Below are 26,835 nucleotides of genomic sequence, written 5' to 3'. Positions count from 1 at the left end.
TATTATGTTCTCTCTCACCTGAAAATACTTACATTCATACAATATATACAGCAACAAGTCAACTTCATATGAATAAATATGTAGAATTCCCTGAAGTTAAAACATTTCTTAATATGTTCTATACACATCACAAAAAGAACTTTGAATATTCAAAAACAAAAAAAGGAAAAGCATGACCAACTAGGATTAAGTAACAATCTAGGGAAACCGAATATTTGTTTCTTTCTACATGTATGGGGAACCCATACAGCAGGCACCCTCAGACATCACAGATATAATTGAATGACTGTGGCTCATCAATTTACTCCATTTAGATGAGCTTCAGTAATAGTAATCAAGAATGCTCACTTTAACAAGTACCTTGAGGTTAACCCCAAGGCAAGCAATTTCTTTTAATATGCCAATTTCACACTTACAGCTCTCCTGGACAGGCTCACCTCTCAGACAGCAGAGGGGAATCAAAAACTCTACAACAACACCTGAACTACAAAGGGAATTTTCTCTAAGGAACTGACCTGTCCTATCAGCTCTCAAGGCACAGTACATGGAGTGGTTTACAGAGCAGGAGACTGACATGTCATTTATAATCCTTGGATTGATAAAAAAGTATCACAGAATCATAAATTGTTAGGGATTGGAAGGGACCTTGAAAGGTCAACTAGTCCAATCCCCCTGCTAGAGCAGGAACACCTAGATCAGATCACACAGGAACACGTCCAGGCGGGTTTGAATGTCTCCAGAGGAGACTACACAACGCAGCTCCCCAGGCAGCCTGTTCCAGTATTCTGTCACCCTCACTGTGAAAAAGTTTCATCTCATATTTAAGTGGAACCTCCTATGTTCCAGCTTGCACCCATCTGAACTGTATTTGAAGAAGCCCTTTCTGTTGTCCTTGACCCCTCTTGCGAGGTTTAATTCTAAGGAAGCCTTAGCTTTCCTAGTTGCATCCCTACATCCTCTGACAACAATCTTAGACTCCTCCCAAGTGGCGTGCCCCTCCTTCCATGATCTGTAGACTCTCTTCCACTTGAGTTTGCCCAGCAGTTCTCTGTTTAACCATGAAGATCTCCTGGCTCCCTTTCTTGACTTCATACCTGTTGGGATGCTCTGATCCTGAGCTTGGAAGAAGCAGTGCTTGAATGCTAACCAACTATCTTGGGCCCCTTTACCTTCAAGTACACTGGCCATGGGATTTCCCCTAGCAATTACTTGAAAAGGCCAAAGTTGGCCCTACTGAAGTCCAGGGTTGCGATTCTGCTCAGTATTCTGTTCCTGCCACATGAGATCCTGAACTCCACCATCTCATGGTTGCTGCAACCAAGGCCGCTTCAACCAGTCCCTTCTTGTTAGTGAGGACAAGATCCAGCATCACTCCTCTTCTAGTTGGTACCTCCACCATTTGCATCAGGAAGTTATCATCAGTGCACTGGAGGAACCTGGACTGAGGATGGCTGGCTGAGTAGGCCTTCCAGCAAATGTCAGGGTAGTTGAAATCTCCCACAATAACCAGGGCCTGTAATTGCAAGTCTGCTATAAACTGCCTGTAGAAGGCCTCATCAACTTCCCCATCCTGATCAGGTGGCCTGTAATAGACACCCACAACAGTATTCCCCATGCCAGCCTGCCCTTTAATTCTCACCCAAGACTCTCAGCTCACTCCTCATCCACCCCTGGACTGTACTTAATACACTGTAGTTGCTGTCTCATGTAAAAAGCAACTCCAGCACCTTGCCTTGCTGGCCTGTCTTTCCTGGGAAGAACATACCCATCCATGACCACATTCCAGTCATATGAGCTGTCCCACCACGTGTCTGTAATTGCCACCAGATCATAATCTCCTGACTGAACATGGATTTCTAACTCCTGTTTATTCCCCATCCTATGTGCATTGGTGTATAAGCACTTCAGGGAGCAAGCTGAGCACGTCAATTTCACCCTAGGGAGGTGGGAGGCCTCCTGGTCTTCATCACTGCTAGAGCACTGCCCCACCAGTGCAAGCCCAGCTACAACCCCATCCCCCTTCAGATCTAATTTTAAGCTCTCCAAATGAGCCCTGCTAATTCCTGTCCCAGAACCCTTTTGCCCCTGTGAGATAAACCTTTCTCACTTATTTCTGTCAGGCCTGGTGTCTTATAAAACCAGACATTATCAAAGAACCCAAAGCCCTGCCTGTAGCACCAGTCACATAGCCAAGCATTTTTGGACTGGATCCTTCTGTTCTGTCCCATGTCATCACCTGAGAACGACAGGAGGGAAGAGAAAATAACTCATGCCCCAGACTCTTTCACCAACCATCCCAAGGCTTTGAAGTCTTTCTTCACTTCCCTCAGACTACGGGATGCAGCTTCCTCCCCACCTATCTGGAAGATCAGTAGTGGGTAGAAATCTGTCAAGCGCACCAGGTTGGCGAGTATCCTGGTGATATCCCTGATCTGGGCTCCAGGTTGACTGTGGACTTCCCTACGATGAGAGTCAACTCTGCATATTGGGCCCTCTGTTCCTCTCTGAAGGGCATCTTCTACTACAATTATCCTTTGTTCTTTCTTGCTCAAGGCAGTCTTGAGGCACAGTGTCGACTGCCTCTTCCTACGTGACCTCATAGGTGGGCCTTCCACCACATCCTCGCCTACCTCTCCGTCAAGATCCAAGGCCTCAAACCTATTATGGAGGGGCACCTGGGGAAGCAAGGTAGGTAGGGATGGGGGTTGCCCGTAACACTGAACTGGGACTCGCTTCCAACCCTCCTCATCTTTTTGGTCCCCTCTCTCTGCCTGACAGTGACAGGGCAGGAGCTCCACCACCCTCTGGAGGGTACCCCGTGGCGCCCTTCTATCTGGCATGCAAGGGAGTTAATTCCACCAGGCAATCTCCTGCTCACACACCCTGATGCTCCTTAGTCACTCCACCTCCTCTAGCTCAGCCACCATGGCGAGCAGACCTTCCACCTGAGAACAGAAGGTCTCCCTGCTGCCCTCCCCCAGCAGTGGCAGGCTCAGGTGCTCCCTGAACAGCCTCATCTCTGGGCAGGCCCTGCGTCTGGGTCACCACAGCCTTTCCAGAGTGAGCCCTCTGCCTCGTGGACAACACCACGGTAGGTTTGTGATCTCGCAGACTGCCAATAGCTGGTGCAGAGCTCCCGTGCCCTGCCACACCAGCAAACCACAAGAATAAAAAGACACATCTAGCCCTGTATGCAGCACAGACAAAAAGAGGCAAACCTGATTACACCAGAACAATCCCCTCAGGTCTTAACTCTCAGAAATGGCTTTTAACCACTAGCATGGAAGGGTTGGCATCTCCACAGACAGGTCCTTACTTGAGAGAGAGATACACTTCTAATTCTCAGCTATAGGCAAAATATTACACACTCATGTAATAATTGGAACAGCTGCAGAGTAAAATTGACATCACTGGAGCACATAAATATAATCTCTGTTTTATCCCTTCTCTATGCTGTTAAACTCTGTTAAGGAATCAAGTATCTACTTCCCCATGACTAACCACAATACAGCTCCCTATAACCTTCTCAATAATTACAGCTGACTCACTGCCTAAGAAAAAGGAAAAAGCCCCTTTTTATTCTGACACAAGAGCACTAGGGACATGGGCTGACAAAAAAAATAAAAAAATAAAAAAATAATAAAAAAAAAAAAACTTTCACAGATCTTTCAGGTCTTTTTTTGGTAGATCTGTGGCATCTTATTCAGGCAGTTCACCCAAACACAGGGCTGTGAGAAAATGGGAGCTAACATAAGGTTCAACACTTCTGTAATTATTTTTTCTCTGAGTTTCACTACGCCTACAATGCCTATACAGTAACCTGACTTTACAGATAGACTCCACTTTCTTCTGGTTGTGTGTCTTGCACTGTTTCTTTGCTTTCACAGAGATCAACACCCATGTGAGATGATACCACTCTGAGCCTACCAGTCACATAATACCCTTCCTGTGTATACAGCAACCCCTTTGCCCTTGCGCAATGCCATTTATAATTATGTTGTCACTAAACTGCAGACCACTCAAATGCATTATTCACAGCCAGACTTGCATGTGCTGCTACTTTTCTAGCTACTTGACTTAATGCAAGACACTGAATCACTGCAGGTGCACAGACCTTTTGTCTGAATGCACATACACATACAGCATATTTCTTCTCAGATGAAGGAAAACAGTCAAGTGTCCTGATTTCAGTTCTAACAAGCAGTTTCAAGAAATTCTTCTACTGTTAATTCAGATATAGGCTAAAAGCAAAGTGCTGACGTGTTCACAGGGAGGCTATCATGAGGTCCAGACAACCTGAGTCGAGGTGATATGAGTTACCCTAACTCTATTTCCTGGTTTGCAAAGGCCTCAGATGTGCTAAAATTAGCATTTAGAGGAAAAGTATACAACTGAAAAGCAAAATCACAGGACTTCAATTTAATACTAATCTGGAAATTAAAAAAATGTGTAAGCACCTCATTCATTGGTTTAAAAACTTACAGTGTACCAACTGTGCAAAACAATAAACTTCAGATTTTCTTGATCCCTGATGAAGCTACAGCTAATTGTAAAAAAAAAAAAAAAAAAAAATTGCAATCAACAAGTTTGTCAGCTTTCAATAATAGTAATTTACTCTTGAATGAAAGATACTGGATACATTACTATAATATTTCATAGTTCAGCACAAACAATATACATTTAGCCTCTACACTTCTGCATGTTCACTTATTAAAAAGGAAAAACAGAATCTGGGAATTCCCAGTACATTTTTTAAAAATAGGTACCTCCTCCATACCCAGGTACACACATGAATATATAGACACATTAGTCTACCCACATATAACCAGTTAAATATCCGAAAGCCAAACCACCTGTCCTTGTATACATAACACATACTGTATGAAAACACCTTCGTAGCGTGATACTTCCAGAATCAAGTTTTGCTTTGAAAAAGTCCTGTTCTGGTGGAAGAAGATTTAAAATAATCCATCTGATAAAGAATTCTGACTCCAATGAATCTGTGGGTAATTTTCCTACATACTATTGTGACACCGGTCACATGGGTTAATGAGTAACTGAACATGAGATAAATGTCAACTCAAACAAGAAAAAATGTCAACAAATGGCATGATACCTGTCACTAAGGAAGTAAAATATATCCCTGCTTTTTTTAATGGAGACACAACCAGTGCCCTCCTCTGTTTCATAAGAGGTCATTTGCTTGGATATCCTATAGTTAAATGTCCATACATTTTTCACTCCCAGGTGCGTCTTTTTTTTTTTTTTTTTTCCTGTATTTCCCTTATTATTATCTTCTTTTCACAAAAGCAAGTGATCTTCCAGAGGAAGAACCATCTTCAAAGAATGAGCCAAATATTATCAAAGATGCATTTCAAAGTCCAAATCTGATACTACTAGACTACTATTTCAAAAGCCATACAACTCAACCATTTAGCTACAATGAATCACATTCTTCCAAGTTACAGCTTTAACAGGTAAGAACTGCTGGCATGTCTGCCACAACCTATGTGGAATACAAAGGGCGTGCAGAAGGAAAAATCTTCATCAAACAAATAAGTGACCTGCTAAGTACCTGTCCATTCTAGTTCAATACTAGTACAGTTCACTAAGCGTTTCACAAAATTGAAGAAAAAGGGTGAAGAGAAAAATGAAGCCACTGAAAACCTCTAAATAATGTACAATTACAATTATGTTAGGAGAAGTCATAGCCTTTGTACAAACAGTAAGTTCATGGAAATTTTTAGTGTGCATATGTGCATGTGTGTATGCATATACAGAAACACCCTGTATGTGTATACAGAATCACCCTTTCCCTTCCTTCATTTCTCATAACTTTATCTTAGCAGATAAGACAACTACTATTTTTTCAGGACAAATGACTAAAAAGCAAGACTTTCTCATTAATACACCAGGGAATTTCACGTGTTCTCAACTACATGCTTTTCTTGTCCCTTCCTTCCTCCTACTAACAACTTGCTCACTTTTATACAGCAACAACAGGTGGAATTTAACAAAAAAGCAGCACTAAGATTTGGCCCTGAAACAGTTGGTTTATTTTTCTTCATATCAATGGAGTTTCACTGTACTAGGTTTCATTTCAAGCACTCCAGGGCTGGTGAAGGGACAGACAACTTTGAGTTCCATCTTTTCCAAAGCTCTGCTTCATAAAGTTCATGCTGTAAGTTCAAATACAAATGGATTCTTGTTAAACTGAAACTACTTGTAGTCATCATTTCACCCTGTGCAACTCTCATTCTTGCTCACATCCCACAGTTAACTCTCAGACATGGTTTAGTGGGTGATATCAGTGGGAGGGGGATGGTTGGACCAGATGATCTTGGAGAGCTTTTCCAACCTTAATGAGTCTATGATTCAATGTTGTATGTCAGAGTTTTGGATCTTTAACATATACACTGGTATGGATTTCCAGGGTTTCAAAACTGCTTCCAACACCTGAACAATGGCAATAAGAGCTAAAGACATTATAATTTTTGTCCTCACAAAGAGCAACACACACAGGGAACAGTACAAGAAGTCTGAGCAGGAGGACGTAAGAGCTTCTCCATGACAATCTAAAGAGGCCAGGCCTCAGTACATGAGTTTTACTGCTTCCACTACCTGTCTAACATCTGGGAAAGATGTCTTTCAAATGAAAGTATTAAAGATAACATGACAGCAATGTTAAAGCATAATAAAAATGTTAAAATAAGGTGGTTGTTTGTTTTTTTGTTTGGTTGGTTTTTTTTTAATGGATACTACAGAGAAGAGGGAAATGTGGTAGAGAAGGAGGATTCCAAAGACAGCAATGCCAGACTTTTCTACTCTACATACAGAAAGATATCAAGACAGAAACCAAATGTCAGCCTAGTTGGAAAAATAATAGGCTTGGGTTTGTTTTTTTCTTAATTTGGTTTTTACTTCCCTAGAGTTGAAAACCAACCACTGAAGGACGATTGTCTGCACTTCAGTAAGGGCAGTTTAATGCAAAAATACATACAGCCCAAGGAAAGATAGCTCTTTGAATCAGGCAGTCCAAGGATATATGCAGCAATCTAGCAAATGCCTGATTTCAGTCTGTGACAGAAGGTCTGTAAGAGTCATCCAAAAAAAGCAGAATAACCTCTCCAGCAGGAAACTTAGAGAAATCCTTCTGAAAAAGAACACTGGGGCACATTGCTCAGCAAGTCACAGTAGTTCAAAATGTTGAGGACCAAGGAGGAACCTTTTAGTTTCCCACAAATATATATATATATATATGTATATATATATATATATATGTATGTATATATTCTCATATACAGATATATACATATATATGTATATATTCTCATGTTGTAAAGAATGTACCCACTCTAGCAGGCTTCAGTTCTCTGAGAGTGGAACCCTTTCTGGAGACTGACATAAAGGCACTTAAGTGCCTGTATTTTGTTACAGTATTTCTGACTTTCTTATTTCACAGTCCCGACTTTCATATACCTCTGGTCACTTTAATTTAGATTACAAACTTTTACCTTTTAAAATATATGTTGAGCATAAAACACACGTGTTCCAAATGTATCTGATTTTACAGCTGTTCAAAAGAGACAACTAAATGGTACTTCGCTGTGCTTTAACTGTAGGAAGTATTTTCAATGGTTTCTTCAGAAAGACAGAACAATACAAGCTGCCTTTTAGAAATAATTACAAGTAAAATGCTATGAAATGCTGTGTTATCACATAGAGATAATAAAAGCAAATTCTAATGAAGCCTAGACATTTCAGCTTGCTGATACAAAACAGGCAGGACTTCCACTGGGATGGAGTTCCTAACCTTCAAAGCACATAGTACTCAGTCTCTATGTGTTTCCAAAAAATTGTTGTTACTCATGTTGGTGTCTGCAGTTCAGTTTCCATTCTTTCATTAAGTCAGTAAGGCAACTGCTTGCAATCTAATGCTGGCGTTGCTCCACTTTTTGAAGAGGAATGTTGCAAGAGGGAATTCACCCAGTTCCAGGAATACAGAGTCTTCACCACTGCCTCTAGCCACAGCAACATATTATGACACAGAAACGTGCTACCAAATTATTGCCACTGTTGATTTTCAGTGTACCACCCAAGATGTTGTTACTGCCTTTAGCTCTAACAGCAGAAACAAAAGCTATGGCTCCTACATAAAAGCTAAGAGCATCATGTACAGTAGTGGTAAACGAATTTTTAAAAAATAAAGCAACGGGTGGTATATTCTGGTAAGATACACAATTCCCATTTCCCGGAGACAAATATGTGATGAGCTATATAGCGTGACATGAGAGCAATTCCCAAGCAACAGCAATGTAAAATGCATCATTCCCATGTTCATTGATCCCACTTTAAAAGGCTGACAAACGCTTACCCCTCTCTTCCAAAAAAAAAAAAAAAAAAAGTTATAAGGCATGTTACAAGGATCACAACTAGGCAGAAAATAAACAGACCAGTGAAGAGAACTGAGATCCTTCATAAAATCAACCAAAACAGACCAGTATTCAAGGCAAGGAAATGGAAAACAAGCAAACAAATTCTCCTAAAACATCCTAAAGTTTTCAAGTGGGAAGTTCATACCTGTCATGAAAACATAACCTATCCAAGTTTTGGTGGTGAAGGAAAGCAATAGCTTTTGTTATAAAAACTGCAAGGAAACAAATCGTGAAATTGTTAACAGGTACCAGCTGGGTCTTACGTAACAGCCAGTTTTCTGAAAAAGTAAGACTAAATGAGACATACCTAGAAACACTAGCAGATTTTAAAATACTTCTAAATTTTTGGAAAGCCCCACAAAGTTGACTGCCAAGCACACAACCCTCCAGCACAGCAGTTCTGCTACTTACACAATGAAAGGTTTATATCCATAAAAAGTAATTTCAAGTCCTCTTGCCACTCAATAGCTTACAGTTCTGGTCGAATGAGAAAGCTTATTCATTAAACAGTTCATTACAGTGATAGGATAACCTAACAGAGGGCAAAATACTGCTTCTGGGGACAATCAAGTAAAATCTAAAGACCACTGTGAGCCACAACTGTCAGTTACAGAACTCACAGATTAATCTCAGACTTCAACTGCAAACATTTTATTCTAGTCCAAGGCTAGGCAGCACTAAAAGCATGCATGGTAGTATAACATGTTAATTACTTCCTATGAGGAAAAAAATCCCTGAAGTCTTAAGCTGTACTGAACGTGTTCTGATTTACTGATTCCACAAAAACGTGTCAGCCGCAGAGGTTCACACAAGTGTCTCCTGGAAACAACATGGCACAAGTTTTCATTTAAGGCCTTGATTCCATCTGCCCAAAATCTGAGAGGGTTAAGGAGAAATTGTACTCTATCCGTGCAACCAAATTAAAAATATTTAAAAAATAATAAGAACAACAAACAAAAAAGCCCCCCATGAACCCTTTGAGAAGCAAAGTCACCACTGTTTGGTCCACTGTTGCTATGGTAGTTTTAATCTACACTTTTAACATATTAGTTATGCAGTAAAGACTTGACAGCATTTTGCTGTTCTCAACAAAATAATTTTCTGCCATGTTGCTCATTTATTTTTAAAACAGTTTTACTTCAAAATCACTTAAAATTAATAAACACCGAGTATTCAGATGAAAAGTTTCCCTGGAAAAATGTTCTTCTGAGGAATTTTGACATATTAAGCTGTAGTGTTTGAAATGCAACTGAGCATAAATATGAAGCAAGATTAGAAAGTTTGATAGACTAGATTAATACTTTGAACTGTCAGTACCTGCCAGTTGAGAGAGCCGAGCACAGCTATCTCTTTAAAAATTATTGCACACTGACATCTTACAAATCTGGCTTCTGCTCTAATACTTTATTGTGTTAAACACTCAAAGAGGAATTCTCTTCATCCTTTTGAATAGCCATGCTGAATTCCCTCAACAGCAAACTGATGCAGCATGCAAATTAGAAAGGAAAGAAAGAAATAATTATTACCCTCAAAAAGAGAAACCTTTGGCAATAGTTTGAGAACTGGTAACATTAAAGATATGTAATTGCTTCCTTTTCCAAACCAACCAAGTATCACTGCGACCATAACAGCCCCAACCTTCCCAACAGTTTCAGTGAGGTAAATGAAAATATATCCAAGATCCAACGTTAGCAGCAGCACAGTAACCCTGGAAATCTTAGCCACTTTGTCATTTGAAGAGAAAGTGCCTCATCTCCACCCTGAAGAGTCCAGCTTGTTTACTTGCTTCTGCTGTCAATCTTTCCCTGGTTTCACCTTCCTAATGGACCCAGTGAACTAAAAATATAATAAAACTAACAAAATAATGATCCTTTTGATCCTTTTTTTTTTTTTTTTTTTTTTTTTAAGAACAGACCCCCTTACCTAAGGCTACATGTCAAAATGCTCTTTCTTACAGCATTACTGGAAGTCTAGACAGGTGCTGCCTTACATGTTTTATGCTTTAGCAGTCAGAAAGTAACTATCTGTCTCTCTGGACTGCCAAGGGCCACTGATTCTCCTCATGGGTATGGAAAGTATATGCCTTCATGCCCACCTTCTGCAAGGGTGGGCCCAGCCTTATAACCGTAGTACAGTACTCACAAGGTTTATTCACAAAATGATTCAGGAAGTACCCATGTGACAAAAGCCATCCAATCTCTGAGTGCCAAAACAGTTTGGGCTCTAAATGACTAAACTGAAAATAGCTAACCAATAGTAGTCATTCCCCCCCACATACACACTATTTTCACAACACACATTGAACATGTATCCCAGGACCAAGATCAGCTGTCACTCCTTCATTTATTGCTGTGATTGCTGTCTTCCTCCCCATTATAGCATTGCTAGTAACATTTTTACAGTAATTCAAGCTATATATTTATTTTATTTCTCAATTTTTTTCTGTAGTCATGTCCATCTTTCCTTGACTGTTAAAAAGTCTAAGACAGGATACGTTTAGGGTGTCACAATGAAGAATTAGGTGGGATGGAGGACAGCTTTACTCCAAGCATCTAAACTGTTTAAGCTATTGCTGATCAAAGAAAAAGGGAGATCAGTGTCAATGGAAGAATTAAATCTTCTCAAATACAAATGCCAAGAAAACTGTGGCTTTTGAGAAATACAACATGACAAAGTGTCATGTCAGAGTTTCTATCTTTTACAATTAAAACAATTTTGGTGGCTTTATACATGATAAAACTCTAAAAACATATTATACATCTATTATTTCTCTATGAAGAATAAACTACTATGAAGAATTTGAAGTTCATAAAATGTTTGGTCTAGCCTTAACAGCATTCAAGTGGCACACTATAGTTCAGAAACCTGCCACCAATATCACCCACTAAACCATGTTCCTAAGCACCAGGTCCAACCTTTCCTTAAACACCCCCAGGGATGGTGACTCCACCACCTCCCTGGGCAACCCATCCCAATGCCTGACTCCTCTTTCTGAGAAAAAATGTCTCCTAATTTCCAACCTGAACCTCCCCTGGTGCAACTTGAGGCTGTTCCCTCTAGTCCTATCAATAGTTACCTGTGAGCAGAGGCTGACCTCCAGCTCCCCACAGCTTCCTTTCAGGTAGTTGTAGAGAGCAATAAGGTCTCCCCTGAGCCTCCTCTTCTCCAGACTAAACAACCCCAGCTCCCTCAGCTGCTCCTCACAGGACTTGTGTTCCAGGCCCTTCACCAGCTTCGTAGACCTTCTCTGGACATGTTCCAGGACCTCGATGTTGTTCTTGTACTCAGGGGCCCAAAACTGAACGTAGCACTTGAGGTGCAGCCTCACCAGAGCAGAGTACAGGGGGATGATCACCTCCCTGGTCCTGCTGGCTACACTATTCCTGGTACAAACCAGGATGCTGTTGGCCTTCTTGACCACCTGGGCACCCTGCTGGCTCATGTTCAGGTGAGCATCAATCAACACCCCCAGATTCTTTTCTTCTGCACAGCATTCCAGCCACTCTGCTCCAAGCCTGTAGTGTTGTATGTGGTTGTTGTGACCAAAGTGCAGGACCTGGCACTTAGCCATGTTGAACCTCATCCCATTGGCCTCTGCCCACTGACCCAGTACAACATCTAAATAGGAATATGTATTGCCAGAATATTAGAACATTCCCATTACAAATACAACCATGTATCTTCCTGTTAAGATATGAACTTTTTGAGGCTCAGAGCAACAGTGCTATCATATTCCAGCACTGCCAATGCAGTGAGAAAGAGGCCCATTGAGTACTGCGTACAAGAGACTGAGAAGCTGTACCTGAGGTCAAATGCCTCTATAAGGTCCTGTGCACACCAGTATCTCTGATGCTGCACTGGCAGAGATGCAGCAGACAGCTTCACAAATAGCTTATGAAAGTTCAAGGACTTATTCAGAGCAGACTGATCCACTAGCCCCCTTATGGCAAAGCCCACTCACTCATAGCCCTATTTCCCCAAGACAGGATTAGATTGCTTCAATCCATCTGCTGTTCACCCAAAAACAAACTTGCCTGGGAGACCTGTTCACATATTTATTGCTTTCTACATGAAAGTACTTCCTGACATCTGTTCTGAATTTGTGGATCCTTAATTTCCATTAATTTACACCCCCCCCCCCCCCCCCCCGATATGCCCCCATACCTCCTTTCAGGGCTAAATCACAAAACAGTAACTTAACATAAATGAATAGCTCCCTTAAGATTTTATACCCACATGTCCCTGTGTTCACTTGTTTTTGGCTTCCCCTCCACACACACACAAACAACTCTAAGACAGTGGAGTTTGGGCTTTGGGTTTTTTGTTTGCTTTTAATTAATCTTGCCTTTATAGCTCATCTAATTTGAGTGCTGGTATCTGCATCATCTAGTGGATTTATGCTACATAATTTCAAATGTTATAATCTTCCTGCAACTGATTTAATAGCACTGTGTGCAACAGTCTGAATTTGTGTAATCTAATATTTGCCATCTTGTTTTCACTTGTCTGTGTAGCTTCATTTTTTTTTCCGCAGCTGTGCCCCACATTTTGAAATATTAGTACAGTTCTTGTCTGCGTTTGTTTTCACTATATTTGTCAGGGACAAGAGAAAAATCCTCACAGAGCTATTCAGGTTTTAGAATAAAACAAAGCAGCTGATGTCTAAAATGATTCCAAGCCCTGATTCTTCCTTCATTTGTACATGCTGATCAAATTCAGAGTCTATTTATTTTCAGGTTTGCATAAACTTTATTTTAGTCGCTGATTTATGTAGCTTTTTTTTTTTTTTTAGTTTTAGTTTTCATTTAGATGTATTAACAGAGGAATTCTTTTGACAAACTCTTAAAAACCGGCATTGTAGTGCTGCCAGTGGAAGGCCTGAGCTGTTGTTTTTACCTAAACACGTTTACAACATTAGCTGTTTTATTATGCAGTTTTATCGCTAGGCTTGAGCATAATGCTTCTATAAACACATGACCCCAGCAGTCGTTCAAGTAATGCTTTACTTTGCTGATGCATTTATTTTTTTTAAACTGACAGGATGTCAGAAGTGAAGGGTCTGGAACACAAGTCTTATTGGCTGACTGGCTGAGGGAACTGGAGTTGTTCAGTCTGGGGAAGAGAAGGCTCAGGGGAGACCTTATTGCTCTCTACAACTACCTGAAAGGAGATTGTGGGGAGCTCAGAGTTGGCCTCTTCTCACAGGTAACTAGTGATAGGACTGGAGGGAACAGCCTCAAGTTGTACCAGGGGAGGTTCAGGTTGGAAATTAGGAGACATTTCTTCTCAGAAAGAGGAGTCAGGCATTGGAACAGGCTGCCCAGGGAGGTGGTGTTGTCACCATCCCTGGGGGTGTTTAAGGAAAGGTTGGACCTGGTGCTTAGGAACATGGTTTAGTGGGTGACATTGGTAGTAGGGTAACTGTTGGACCAGATGATCTTGGAGGTCTTTTCCAACCTTAGTGGATCTATAATTCCATGATTCTAAGTGCAACATTCTTTGTTCTCATTCCCTTCCCTTTCCAAATGCTTTTCAACTAACTGCTAACACATTTTGTCTTGAGCGATGTACAACTAATATAAAACTCGTTGTTTCCCATAAGCTGCAAACAGGGTAGCTTTATTGCAAATGCAGAGAGTAACACTTGCCTGGGAGTTAAAACATATTCTAGGGAAAAGAGGTACTGGAGTCCATGATTCTTCTTCCACACAACTGAATCTGAATCAGTGCATATAGTAATGGGTACAAATCAACTACTCAGGGGTGCCTGTAACATCCTTAGATGGTCTTAATATATTCTCAGTCCAGCTTAAAAAGCTATGAGAACCATTCCTGCCTTAATCCAATAAACAAATGAAAATACAGATGCCATGTTAGGCAATAAAAGCAAACATCAGATCTGAATCAGGATGACCACCAATATAACAAAATTATGTAACATTATTCCAGACAGCCAACTGCAGCTTCATATTAGTAGGTATAAAGAAAACACTTCCAGAAAAATGTTGTATATAAGCTACTTGTTGTCCTTCTACAACCTTGAAAATCAGAAAAAAACCTAACCCTCTCATATGAAATCACTCAATACTCAGTCAGATCTTGTTCCCTCAAAATCTTATTTTTCTATTGTCTGCAATACATACTAGTAATTTATTTTCAAATAGTTACTATATATATATACATGCATCTTGACAATAGTTATGCTATTATTTACTTCCAGCACTCCATCTTTTCAACACTCAACACCCAAATGCCTGAGAGCATGAATAGTAGTTGAAATATACTTTCCTGTTTACAACACAAGGTACATGCATGATTTGATTTGTCTCCAAAACAAGTTTAAAGAATTTCTTACCACAGCCTCCAGCATCATTTCTGTACCACCACTGCTGGAAATTCTAGATCTATGTAGCACATCCACAAGTTAACCTGCAAGCTACCAATGCTACCAACAAACCAGGTTCTTCCCCACAGAAGCTTGTATAATTCCAAACTGCAAGTGCTGTTTGAAGAACCAAAGCTAATGTGCAAGAAGGTATCAATTATATCATCTGGTCTAATAAAACGTATTTCTTTCTACAAAACTGTTTCTATTCTACTTCTAGACCTCTAATTCTATTAATATATATTAATTATAGTAATAATCATAACTATTACTAATCATTAATGTATAGTTAGATTGTATATACCTTCTTTGCAAATTTAATTAAAACCGTTTGCATTTTACCATCTTATTTCATGAAAAAAAAAAATCTGCTTTTATTCAGCACACCATGTAACACATCGATTTTGAAACACCTAAGTACCATTTTCACTTGAAATGGGAGACTGTCAACCAACTGACCCTTGTGTTTACCAGAACTTCCCCAAAGGGCCTGACAAATCTCAAGCAGAGTTCTTTCTTGAATTCATTCATATTTCCTGGAAACAGCAAAATAAATCCTTACTCAAGGTCAAACATCAAGTCAACAGCACAGGAAGTAGTAATAGATCTGTAGTCTCTAGAAGCTAAGTGCTCTAACCAAAAAAAAAATGCTGTCTTCATACAAAGCAAATGCTGGTCAGTGATTTTGGTTAAAAGCAGAAAATGTTATCCCAAGAAGATGGCTCTAGGAAATCAAAGTAAACCCCTCCAACACTCAAATTTAGGCTGCAACAGTCTATGTAAATCAATGATGTTCAGAGCTAGGGATGGGGGATTTTTAAGTCTTCTGAGACCACGGAGGTACCTTTTCAGTCTATTTCTGTATGTTATGAATGAATCGTCTGATTTTCACCAGCTGAAGAATAGCCCTTTTGCTTTCATATAGATCTGTGCTGTCTTGACACTCTGCATCTACATCTTGAAATTCAACATCTACGTTCAAGTCAGTTTTAACTAAAACTCATTCTGATCTTTGAAAACACAAATGGGCAATGACGGTTGCCTTGAACAAAAGGCCAGCAAAGCACAACGTAAAATATACAACACTAAGAAGCAATAAAAACTGAAAACAGCTTTGTTTTTTTGTAGACTACTGGATAAACTAGGAGGCAGAACTGGGTATTTCCTTGAGTGAAAGGGATTCAGAGATTTTTTTTTTAATTAAAAATCTAGTAATGAAATTGAACTTGGTGGATGTAATCTAAAGTAGGCACTGAAAATAAGTTAATAATATGCTTATATTTTTCATAGTCCAACATCAAAGGTTTGCCTTTAAATCTCTGTTGCTCTAAAATTTAGATGTATACCCAATTCACTCACTGATTTTTTCTTCCCTGGTGAAACCATGTGGTTTGTATTTCACCCAACTAACTTGCTGTTTTCAACTTGAAACATGTGCTCCTATGAGAGGAATGAGAAGTTTAACCACTGTTGCAGATGTTTTGACTATACAAAGACCTTTTTTTTTATTATTATTAAGTCAAGAAAAATACCCCAGTAAAAAGTTAGTCTTTTTAGACAAAAAGGCATTTGATTTAATCATCATCATATCCTTAATTAGTTGACACAGCTTTTGTAGCCTAAATTTCAACTTCATGTGGATCAACAGCAAGTACAGAGGAGAATAAATATGCTTACCTTCTCTTCACATTTCCTGTGGCAGGCATACTTGCAAACTAAAACAAAAGCAAAGAAAATATATGAGTAAGAGAGTGGGTGGATTCTCCCTTCAATTTCTTTAGATCAACCTTTTACTAGAAACCCAGCCAACCTCAGGTTATAACAGCATATTTCAAAATAAAGCAACTAAAACAAAGGCACAATACACTTCAGTTTTACTCTTTACTGTAAAGGTATCTACATCAATGTTATCAGATTTGTATTATTAGTTTATGGCAACATATGTCTGGTTAAACTTCATGTGCTGATGATCTTGTCATCTACCTTTACAGCTGCCCATACACCAGAAGTGTTACCATCTTAATACCACTGAGAGTAAGACCAAATGATTCCCAATGAACCCTGTGAATCTTAGTCATATCAGCAATTCCAGAGACACCAAAGAAAAGCGGTGTGACTCCCAAGTCACAAGTGACCATGTCTGTTCAGAGCTTTATTTCTGATTGTGAAAAAAAGCTTCCACAGTGCTGTAAACATTATCTGCAAGAGTAACACTTGATTTCTTTTAATTTTCTGCTGATATAACAGCAGGAAATGATGACTTGTACTAGCAAATTAGGTTCAGAAAACAGCATTCAACTTAAAAAGTAACCAGATGAGCGAACATCTATGATGTAATAGCATAATGCCTAGAATCTGACAGAGACTGGTTTTGAGAGATTTTCCATTCTATGCACTTCTTTCCTTACTCAGAAACTTCTTTTTATGCACTGTTTGTCGTTTGGGTTACTGAGAGCTAAACTGTATTTTAAATTCAGTGAAAATGTAGTTATTCAATCTCCAAGATCAGTAAGCAGCAGAATACCACATAGGTTTAGCTGGAAGTTTAATTGGATCCAACCTTAGACCACTAAAGCTAAAAGCTATACAGCTTTCTCATTGCTTTTACCAAGAGAAAGGTATTCTACAGACTGACTCAACGGCAAAGACACAAGTACCAAGATGTGAGTTCAGCAAATACACAACCATAACCATTTCAGAATTGAGTGCATTGTCTGCTGAATGAAAACGCCTCATGTTCCAGTCACTTCTCGGGTCCAACTCTAAGGTTTAATGACCTATTTTCTTAAGTAATCTTGTACGTGCTATGTTCATTTAGGTTTCCAAAGCATAAAGAGTGGTGTAGTTCTGGATAAGTTGAGTCCATAGCACTTAGCAGGATCAAGATTCTTTAACATAAACATTTATTAGTGTTCATACAAATACACTTCTCTATTAGTATTAATAATGATTGATAACCATGTGCTACTTACAAATGCTACCAACCTTAAAGCAAATGGAGGATGGTTTTTAATCAACAAGGAAAAAAAATCTTGCATGGCTGCACAGAGCATGCTAAATTCATTAAGCAATTTCACGCAGAGACATAGCATACTTAGGAGATTCTGTATTCTAAACCTGCAGGATTTACTTTGACATAGTAAAAGGCTAACAGATGTTCTGAAAATATGCATGTGTACCATTTCTTCTACAACCTGCTTTAACACCTCCTGTGAAACAGTGAAACAAACAAAAAGAGACAACTAACACTGTGCTTTGAAAGTCTGCAATTTTCAAAAGACAATCACAAAAGGTAAAGAATAAAACAGGAAATATGTCCAGAAGCCCTGACATTACAGATGAGCTTCTCTTGTTCTCTTTACTGATGCTTATGCATCGATGTCTGGGAAATAAAATGAAATACCAAAAAAAATTAAAAATAAAAAAAATAAATGAAATACAAGATATCAAAAAACAAATGGCAGCCTCCATGATTTTGCTACTGGCTTATGCAAAACCAAAACATGAATGTCACCAACAATAAACAATACACAAAGTCTTTATTAAAGATGCAGATAGAAAAATGCAGCCATTGAGTTTATCCAGTTTGTATGTACACCAAAAAGTCTGAAAGTCTGCCTGCTCTTACATACCTAGCAGCACTATTGTCTTTGGTGGAAAGAAACCACTGAAGTCAAACATGAGTTAACCTTGAACAGCAACTGCAAATCTCGTAAGTAACAAAGTAAGGCATAGAAACTCCATGCATAAATACTGGGAGAATACAAACTAAGCACTGCTATCGTTATGAGATTCAAAGGAAACAAAGTAAAGTCTCAAGGAGTAATCAGCTAACATAGATCAGGTGGAACATGAATGGAAGCTCAATCCAGCATTTCCATGGATTAGACTACTTAAGTCATTAACTTATCTCCCTCACTATCTAATAAAGCTAATGACGATAATAAATTGGATAAAAATAAACACTCCGAAATGAGATCACTGATTGCCCAGATGTCAGGAGCAAAGTATGCCTTTGTGCTAAGAAGCAGAAAGGAGATTCTCTCCCTTCCCTCTTGAGTGAATGTCAAAGTGTTCATTGCATACCTAGCTCTTAACAGGCATACCAGCTACATCCTGAGAACAGAAACTGATCCCCAAGCATAAACAGATTCAAACACAATTCCCTTTTCCTGACAGATCCAAGTTTTGCTAGTAAATCCCTGCCCAGAGCAACAAAACTTAACACTACTGAGCCCATTATGACAGACCTTTCCGGGCATTTAATAGATGCTCAAGAGTTCAAAGCATTTCACATTATCTGTGTATGTCCCAGTGAGGCACAGCAAGCTTTACCTCCACTACACAGCAGGGACAACTGAATCACACCTACAGAATACTTGCATGGAGTGAATGAATAGCAAATACTAGAATAGAATCTGTCTACCAGCACTTATCGCTGGACCGTATCACAAAACCATGTCTTCATAAAGAAATTGAAAAAACACCCAAGGAAACATTGCAAGTTTTCGTCAGCTGGTAGAGTACTCTTTCTATAAAGATCTAAATAAATACTTATAAGTGTTTACACACATACTGATATCTCTGTTTATACGTATGTACACAAATACATAGATGCATATATACACATGTACACTCCAAAAACACACCAGTCTGTTTTTGAATAAAAACATGATCACTTGCTAAAACCAACTTAAAAAATAACAACAACAACAAAAAACTGTTAGCACAGAACGCTGCTTTAAAATTAACTGCTGACTAGAAGAAAGTATTCTCTGGATCACTAACCAGCAGCTAATTACCAATCTCTAGGTAATTCCTACTAACAACTTAATTGCTGGTGTGGTACAGTCATGAGATAAACCTAAAGAATGTTTTGAAAGAACAAATAGAATTAATTTAGAGTACTGTTAGAGTAATTTTCCCTTCTACTTTCTGATGCCTCTCTTATTTCCACATCATCTCTTCCTAGGAAGAGAAAAAAAAACAGTTTCAAATGTTAGTGAGATGACAGAAAGCGAGGTATCAAGAAAACACTAACAGGGTAGAGGAAACACGCAAGCACATAGAGAGAGAATGAAAGTATTGATTGGTATACTCTGGCAGTCACAACTCTCCAAGGATCTAAGCACAGAAAACTTAGCGGAGAAAACTACTGTTGCCATTTCAGGTACATCCTTTTACAATGCAATTCCTATGGATTTATATGCTGTAGCTGTTAACAACAGTGATGTTACCTTTCCATAACCAAGCAAACTAAACACCCCCAGAGAAGAATCAATTCACTTGGTATTACTTAGAATATATGTTGTCACAGCTAATGTTACTATCTTGCAGAACTATCCTCTCTGGATGGTAGCACTCCCTCAGCCCAGCATTATTTTTGATTCTGCCCTTGCGTTTATGGTACTTCCAAAGAGATGGATTGCCTCAGCCATAAGACTTCCAGAGAGACTGAATCACTTTTCAGTATGCAAGCTGTTTTTCCAGAGAAGTCTTGAACATTGGTGATGCATGTTCATAAGACTTATATGGCAAAAAAAAGGCAGTAATATGCCACAATCATGTAAGCCCATGCCTTTTCCGCGCAAAAGATATCTAATGCGAAAGCACATGAACAACTGAGCATACTCACAGCACATCAGTTGTTAAGGAAAATATATCCAACTTACAGTTAAAAGATCTCAACCAACAACTTCTACCAAATGCTGACATTCTTCAGGCAAATCTTACAACGAAAATAGCACTTGGCTTTTTCCAGACTACAATCCAAGTGTTTTTGAATTTAAAAGTGTATCTGAAACCAGCTGACGGACTCAGCAAGGGTACTTCAGCAATGCTAGTTCAGTTCTTCAACTCAACAGCTCAACGTCTGCATCCCACACATCAGCTCTCACCAAATACGATTTTCCAAGTTTTTGTTTAAGGTTTCTGGCATTAGTTCCAACAACAACTGTCCCTAGCCAGCTGGCAATGTAATGGCAGCCAAGCCATATTTAGGCTATTTACTACACTTCAAAACATTTCCTGAACAATAGCACTGAGAACCTTTTTAAACAAGGAAAAAAAAAAAAAAAAAAAAAAAAAGAATTTCCTATGTATCAAAATGAAGATGCGTTAACTCCTGCTGAAAGTTAACAATACCATTGCCAGGATAAAGATAAAAGGATAAGGGTAGTTAAGGTAGTTAATCATACTTTTCAGACTTACGGTCCAAGATCTTCATGAGACTAAAGTTCTGCTTCTTACATTTATGCATTTAAGATGCTCTCTGAAAACCAATAACAATATATTTACAAAATAATAGAATACTTCTATACACTAACCACAGAAAAATTTATGGTTTACCTAAGCTGCTACAACATTGTAGGTTACAGTGTTATCACAAGGACAAATAGCTCGAAGTTTTTCTTTGTGTGTGAGAAGGTTTATACACGTTATCACATTTTAGCATTATTGAACTTATAATATTGGTAATATATAGCCATACATTCTGTCACGTTCTACATGCAATGAATATTAAAGCATAAGTACTTTGTAAGATCAACCTCACACTTAACCTCAGCTTTTATCATGTGATTTTCCTTTTTTTTTTTAATGAATTCTACAACAAGACAATTCGGATATCCTCTTAGAGGCAGAAACTTGCAAATAAAGCAAGCACTTAAGAGACCTAACTCTATTTAATAATTAACTGAACACCCAGAAAGAACACTTGCCCCCCCCAAAAGCTCTTGATATTAATTTTACCTTCTTAGTGGCAAGTAATAAATTAGGATACTGGATCACAGGCCCTGCTGCTTGAAGAAGGCTTTCTTTCCCTCAGCATCTGCAATTCACCTTTGCCAATATATGCACATGCTGTTACAGCTTTTTTTTTTTTTTTTTTGACAGCAACGTAGCAGTCCTTGATGACAAGTCCACAACAAATGGAATCTAATCTAATCCTATAAAAAGATTTGTATAATTAACACTTAGTTTTTATAGTTCCCAGTGCCAGTCTTCTCTGCTAATGCCACTGAAAGATCTGTGTCATAGCACAGCAGGAGTGGTAAAGCCTCCCCATGTTAGTAAGCAATATCACTAGCAATATCACTACTGAGTAATACCTCCCTCATGCAGGAAATATTTTGCAGAAAAACCCAGGTCTTTCATTGGTTCTGAAGAAAATATGCTAATTGAAAAAAAAAAAAAAAAAAAAAAACAATAAAGACCACAGAATCATCTAGGTTGGAAGACACCTCCAAGATCACCGAGTCCAACCTCTGACGTAGCACAAACAAGTCCTCCACTAAACCATATCCCTAAACTCTACATCTAAACGTCTTTTAAAGACATGCAGGGATGGTGACTGAACCACTTCCCTGGGCAGCCTATTCCAATGCCTAACAATCCTTTCAGTAAAGAAGTTCTTCTTAATACCCAACCTAAACCTCCCCGGTGCAAGATGTTCTGACAAATGCATAGCAAGGCTGCCAGGACAGGGTCTTCTCCAGGCAGAGCCTGATACAGAAAAACTTTTTCAACTAACATGTCCCAAGCGACAAAGAGAACTGTACAACTAGCTAGCTATTTATATTTTTAAGAGGTTTTAATAACACTAATCAGATTATTAGAAAAAAAAAAATTTTGCACCATTACACATATTCTTCTGGTGTTCCTACCAGCTCTGCAGCAATTCAACTCACAATAAATATCTAAAATGAAAGCAGTATGAAATATAAACAAAGAAATTAACTGCATCAAAAAGATGGCACACTGAAGAAGAAAGAGTCCTATAGCTGAAAATACTGGGCTTTAGCCACAAAATGAAACACTTATTTTTAAGAGTCACATGCCAAAGATGTTGCAAGACTAACCAGCCACACTACAGCAGCAACATTTGCTGGTCCATTTCCTATGCCACAAATATCTTCCTGTTTTCTTTACTCGGTTATTTTTTGTTCTAAGGTTTTTTGTGTTTAAATATTCAGCCAACCATTGTCTCTTCATCTTAATATTCCTCCCAGCACTTCATGACAGGGACTGTAGACATTGGTCTTGAACATGAAGCCTAAAAGGCCATTGCAGGAAATATGTGCAAAACCTCAGCATCTTTGACTTCAAGTAGCTATACAATGAAATTGTTGTGAATAAGCTCTCCCACAGAGGAAATAATCCATTTGCTTTTGCTGACAACAGCAGCGGAAAATTTTTATTAAGAGAAAAGTAGTTTGGCACTATTACTGCAATATTATGGCTGTTTTTTTACCTTTACCCCCATCTTCTTCCATCTTGCAGGAAAAACCATGATCATCATGTTTCCTCCTGATTTTGCTGGGGAATTTACACTGTTACAGTAACATGTTTACAGTTAAATTGTCATTGTAGCTGCCTCCTGAAAAATTCTGGCTGCTGTGGCTTAAGGTTTTGTTCTGTTTTTTTTAAGAGAGAGAGAGTTTTGTTTGTTTTCATTGGGGGTGACTTTGCTTAATTTAAATGCTGTTACATGCTTAATAGATGCTGTTATACAATGTTAGAATGTTAGCACAGTGAAAATGTTTAGATATTCTTCAGAAAGAAATACTCAAACAGCATCTTTTTTATCTTTACAAGCTACAAATGGCAAGTCAGCTAGGAAATGATTAAACCTTAATCCAGTCTATAACTGAAGGTGGTTTTTAGACTTCCTCCCTCTGACTTAGCAGACAAGCCCATGTTGCAACACTTCATCCAAAAAATCCTTTCAACCAGATTATGGTTTGCTGTAGCCAGCAACTAACATGAAACAAATGGGGAAAAAGAAATCTGGACCGCCTCCAGACAATGCAAGTAATACTGCAAGGTCTGGGAAGCTTGCGTGCTCATTGTGGATCTTGAAAACATATCCTATATAAGTTATGCTAAGAGTGAGGATAAGTTTAAAATGGGTGACCTTCAGAACAAGACAAGAAAGCTAATGTTCTGTAGAACTATCTTGTTTATTATGTGAGACCTAATATGCCTGCATGTTTTTATTCACTGCTGTTCTTGAACTCTTAGAGCAAAAACAAGTCACAAAAGCCTTCAAGAAGAGAAAGCATTATGGGTTATGCAAATGTTAGCGTGATACTTCAAGTCTTTATGCAGTTGTAGGTATTTATTTTCCAACTGTTGTCTTTTTAATCTTATTAATGACAAATGGGAAGTCTGCATAATATCAGCTAACAATTCCCCTCTTACATATTTACAGGCTTCAGATCCTGAATGTGTCTAAGTGGAGTTATGTCTGTAGCCCAGCTTAGTTTCTTGAAGCTTTCTTCATGTACCAGAAAATTTTCAGCACTGCTTGCAACACATTTCTTTGCCCATCTTTGCTTTATTTAAATCTTATCTATATTATTTTTGGCTATTTTTTCCCAGTTTTGTAGCCATTTAAAAGTGTGAGGTTTAGCCAAATGCATCAAAACCTACTTTCAGGGTCCTTTCCACAAACGGCATATTGCGTTTATCACACTGGAAATACACATTGTAGCAAAGGTAGCATTTCATTTCTGGCTGTTGGACTCCAGCAGATAATTCTAATTTCAGTACAAATTTACCCTTAGGATTTTTTGAGTTGTCTTCAAGTGGGCTAAGCTTACAAAACTGTAGCTACACTAGACCACATAGCAGTCATCAATTTTCCTAGGAAACTGTGGAGGGGAATATGTCCTTTTTTACTTAAAATTAAAAAAAAAAAAAATCTTTTTCATTTATTAACTGTAATGAACAGAAGCTGTACCTCTTCCCCCCAAAAAAAAATCTTGGTGATTTGAATCTTACCTTTAAAATAAATCTTATAACCACGGACCAAATTCTGGTGTGACTAACTCAACCTGTATCACTGAGATAAAGGAAGATGGGATTCATGTTTTCAGTACAGGCTATTTTCTCAAATGTGATCTAACATATGTGATGCAGTTTGGCTGCTATGAACAAGGAACATTCCACTAGATGTTTTGCCTTAAAAAATAAAAAAGAAAATATATATATAAGTGAGTAGGAACTCACCTTAGTAAGTTACCTTACTTATTTTTCTTTTGTCAACAGTTTTATCAACAATTTCATTTATCAACAGTCTTACAGCTAGAAAATAACTACCATGTAATTTAAAACCATTCATATTTTCCAAACTTGTATTTAAGTTTTTTATTAGCCAGGAAAATTCTTTCTCAAGACTGAGAAGATTCAGATTATCTAAAAATCTCTCATCTTTTCTATGACTAATTGTCATTTGGTTACAATACAACAAACCTAGGATGAATTATAATATAAAGAAAGCAGAGGAAATTTAAAATGAAATAAAAATATATACATTTTTATATCTATCAAACATAATAGTAATACAATAAGAGAAAATAGAAATTCACAAGGAAAATACACAGAAATTATGTAGTTATGACAGCTTATTTACAATTACATTAAAATACTGAATATTTGCAATCTAGGGTAAGTAGTTAAAAACATCAAGAGGCTCCTGTAACACTGCACCCCTTTGGTCAAATATGCAAATGTGCGTAACTAGGATGTTTATCTGCTCCACCCTGATCTAAATTGAAATGTAACGCAGGGAAGATTAACATATCAAACCAGCTCAAAAGCCTTCAAGTTTGAGGTAGTGCTGAAAAGGCATAAGCAGTCACAGTTTACTCTATAATGTGCCAGTGCTGTAGACATCAACTGCTAATTTCCATTTCTTACTAATGAATAGCTGCATCGAACAGACTTACAACCTTGTTTAAAACAGCAGCTCAACCCTTTTCAAATCTTCCTTTCCTTTTTGCTACTGCTTTTGTAGAACATGTTAAAAATCAAAGCAGCACAATTAGGCATGCTTTCCTGAGGTGGACTGAAGTATACAACAGAGTGACATCATCATTCAAGCATGCATTCCAGTCAATCATTTATTTTTCACAGGAAATTTTTAGACACTGCATTCAGAACTGGTCACTACCGAAGGACACATTTTGCAAGACTGGGCTAAACACATACCTGAACAATGGCTGCCAATGAATAATTAAAACTTATCAGACCAGTTGTTACAACACCCAGTTATGGCTCTCTTCTTGCAACAAGTAGATGACTCATTGCTATATTAAAAGTAAATACTACATAGTGACCAATACAGACCTTTCTCTTCCTTCATTTCTCCTGACATAACTTTCTCTTAGCAGATAAGATACTTGGGTCTGCAAGGAACTTGCATTCAGTACAGACAAATACTATCTTCTCAGGACAAATGACTAAAAAGCAAGACTTTCTCATTAATACACCAGGGAATTTCACGTGTTCTCAACTACATGCTTTTCTTGTCCCTTCCTTCCTCCTACTAACAACTTGCTCACTTTTATACAGCAACAACAGGTGGAATTTAACAAAAAAGCAGCACTAAGATTTGGCCCTGAAACAGTTGGTTTATTTTTCTTCGTATTAACAAAGTTTCACTGTACTAAGTTTAATTTCAAGCACTCCAGGGCTGGTGAAGGGACAGACAACTTTGAGTTCCATCTTTTCCAAAGCTCTGCTTCATAAAGTTCATGCTGTAAGTTCAAATACAAATGGATTCTTGTTAAACTGAAACTACTTGTAGTCATCATTTCACCCTGTGCAACTCTCATTCTTGCTCACATCCCACAGCTAACTCTCAGACATGGTTTAGTGGGTGATATCAGTGGGAGGGGGATGGTTGGACCAGATGATCTTGGAGAGCTTTTCCAACCTTAATGAGTCTATGAAAAGGTAGCAAAGAAAGATGGTAGACCTGCTACATGCTTGCATCAAAAAAAAAAAAGGGGGGGTTGGAGGGGAGGAGAGGGAATACACAATACTGCTGAGGGACTCCTTCTGACAACTGCACTCAGAAACCTGTAGAAAATTAACACAGCCAGCTTCGGACATAGACGTGCCACAGTCATCAATGTACCCATCTGGAGAATATATTCTGGAGAGGCCCTGATTAGACTTGTTTATAAAATTAGTTCCATCCCCCTGCCCCCCTCCCCCCTCCCCCCCCCC

At 38.5% G+C, this 26,835-nt stretch overlaps 1 protein-coding gene across 8 annotated transcripts in view; it reads right to left on the bottom strand.

Annotated features, from left to right (window-relative positions):
• Nucleotides 1-26,835, bottom strand: part of TNS3 (tensin 3) — a 247,589-nt gene that overhangs the window by 146,016 nt on the left and 74,738 nt on the right. For 6 of the 8 annotated variants that reach the window (XM_035316734.1, XM_035316735.1, XM_035316738.1 and 3 more), the window contains one exon: nucleotides 16,498-16,535. In XM_035316734.1, coding sequence (XP_035172625.1) covers nucleotides 16,498-16,535 — 38 coding nt within the window. Of the gene's footprint in view, nucleotides 1-16,493; nucleotides 16,536-20,492; nucleotides 20,513-26,835 lie in introns of those variants that run through there. The other 2 variants (XM_035316739.1, XM_035316737.1) reach the window with 2 other exon arrangements.

This window comes from Oxyura jamaicensis, chromosome 2, assembly GCF_011077185.1.
Source record: "Oxyura jamaicensis isolate SHBP4307 breed ruddy duck chromosome 2, BPBGC_Ojam_1.0, whole genome shotgun sequence".
NCBI lineage: Eukaryota > Metazoa > Chordata > Aves > Anseriformes > Anatidae > Oxyura > Oxyura jamaicensis.
The sequence above is the reverse complement of the archived record's forward strand: the minus strand, read 5'-3'. Positions and strand labels throughout refer to the sequence as shown.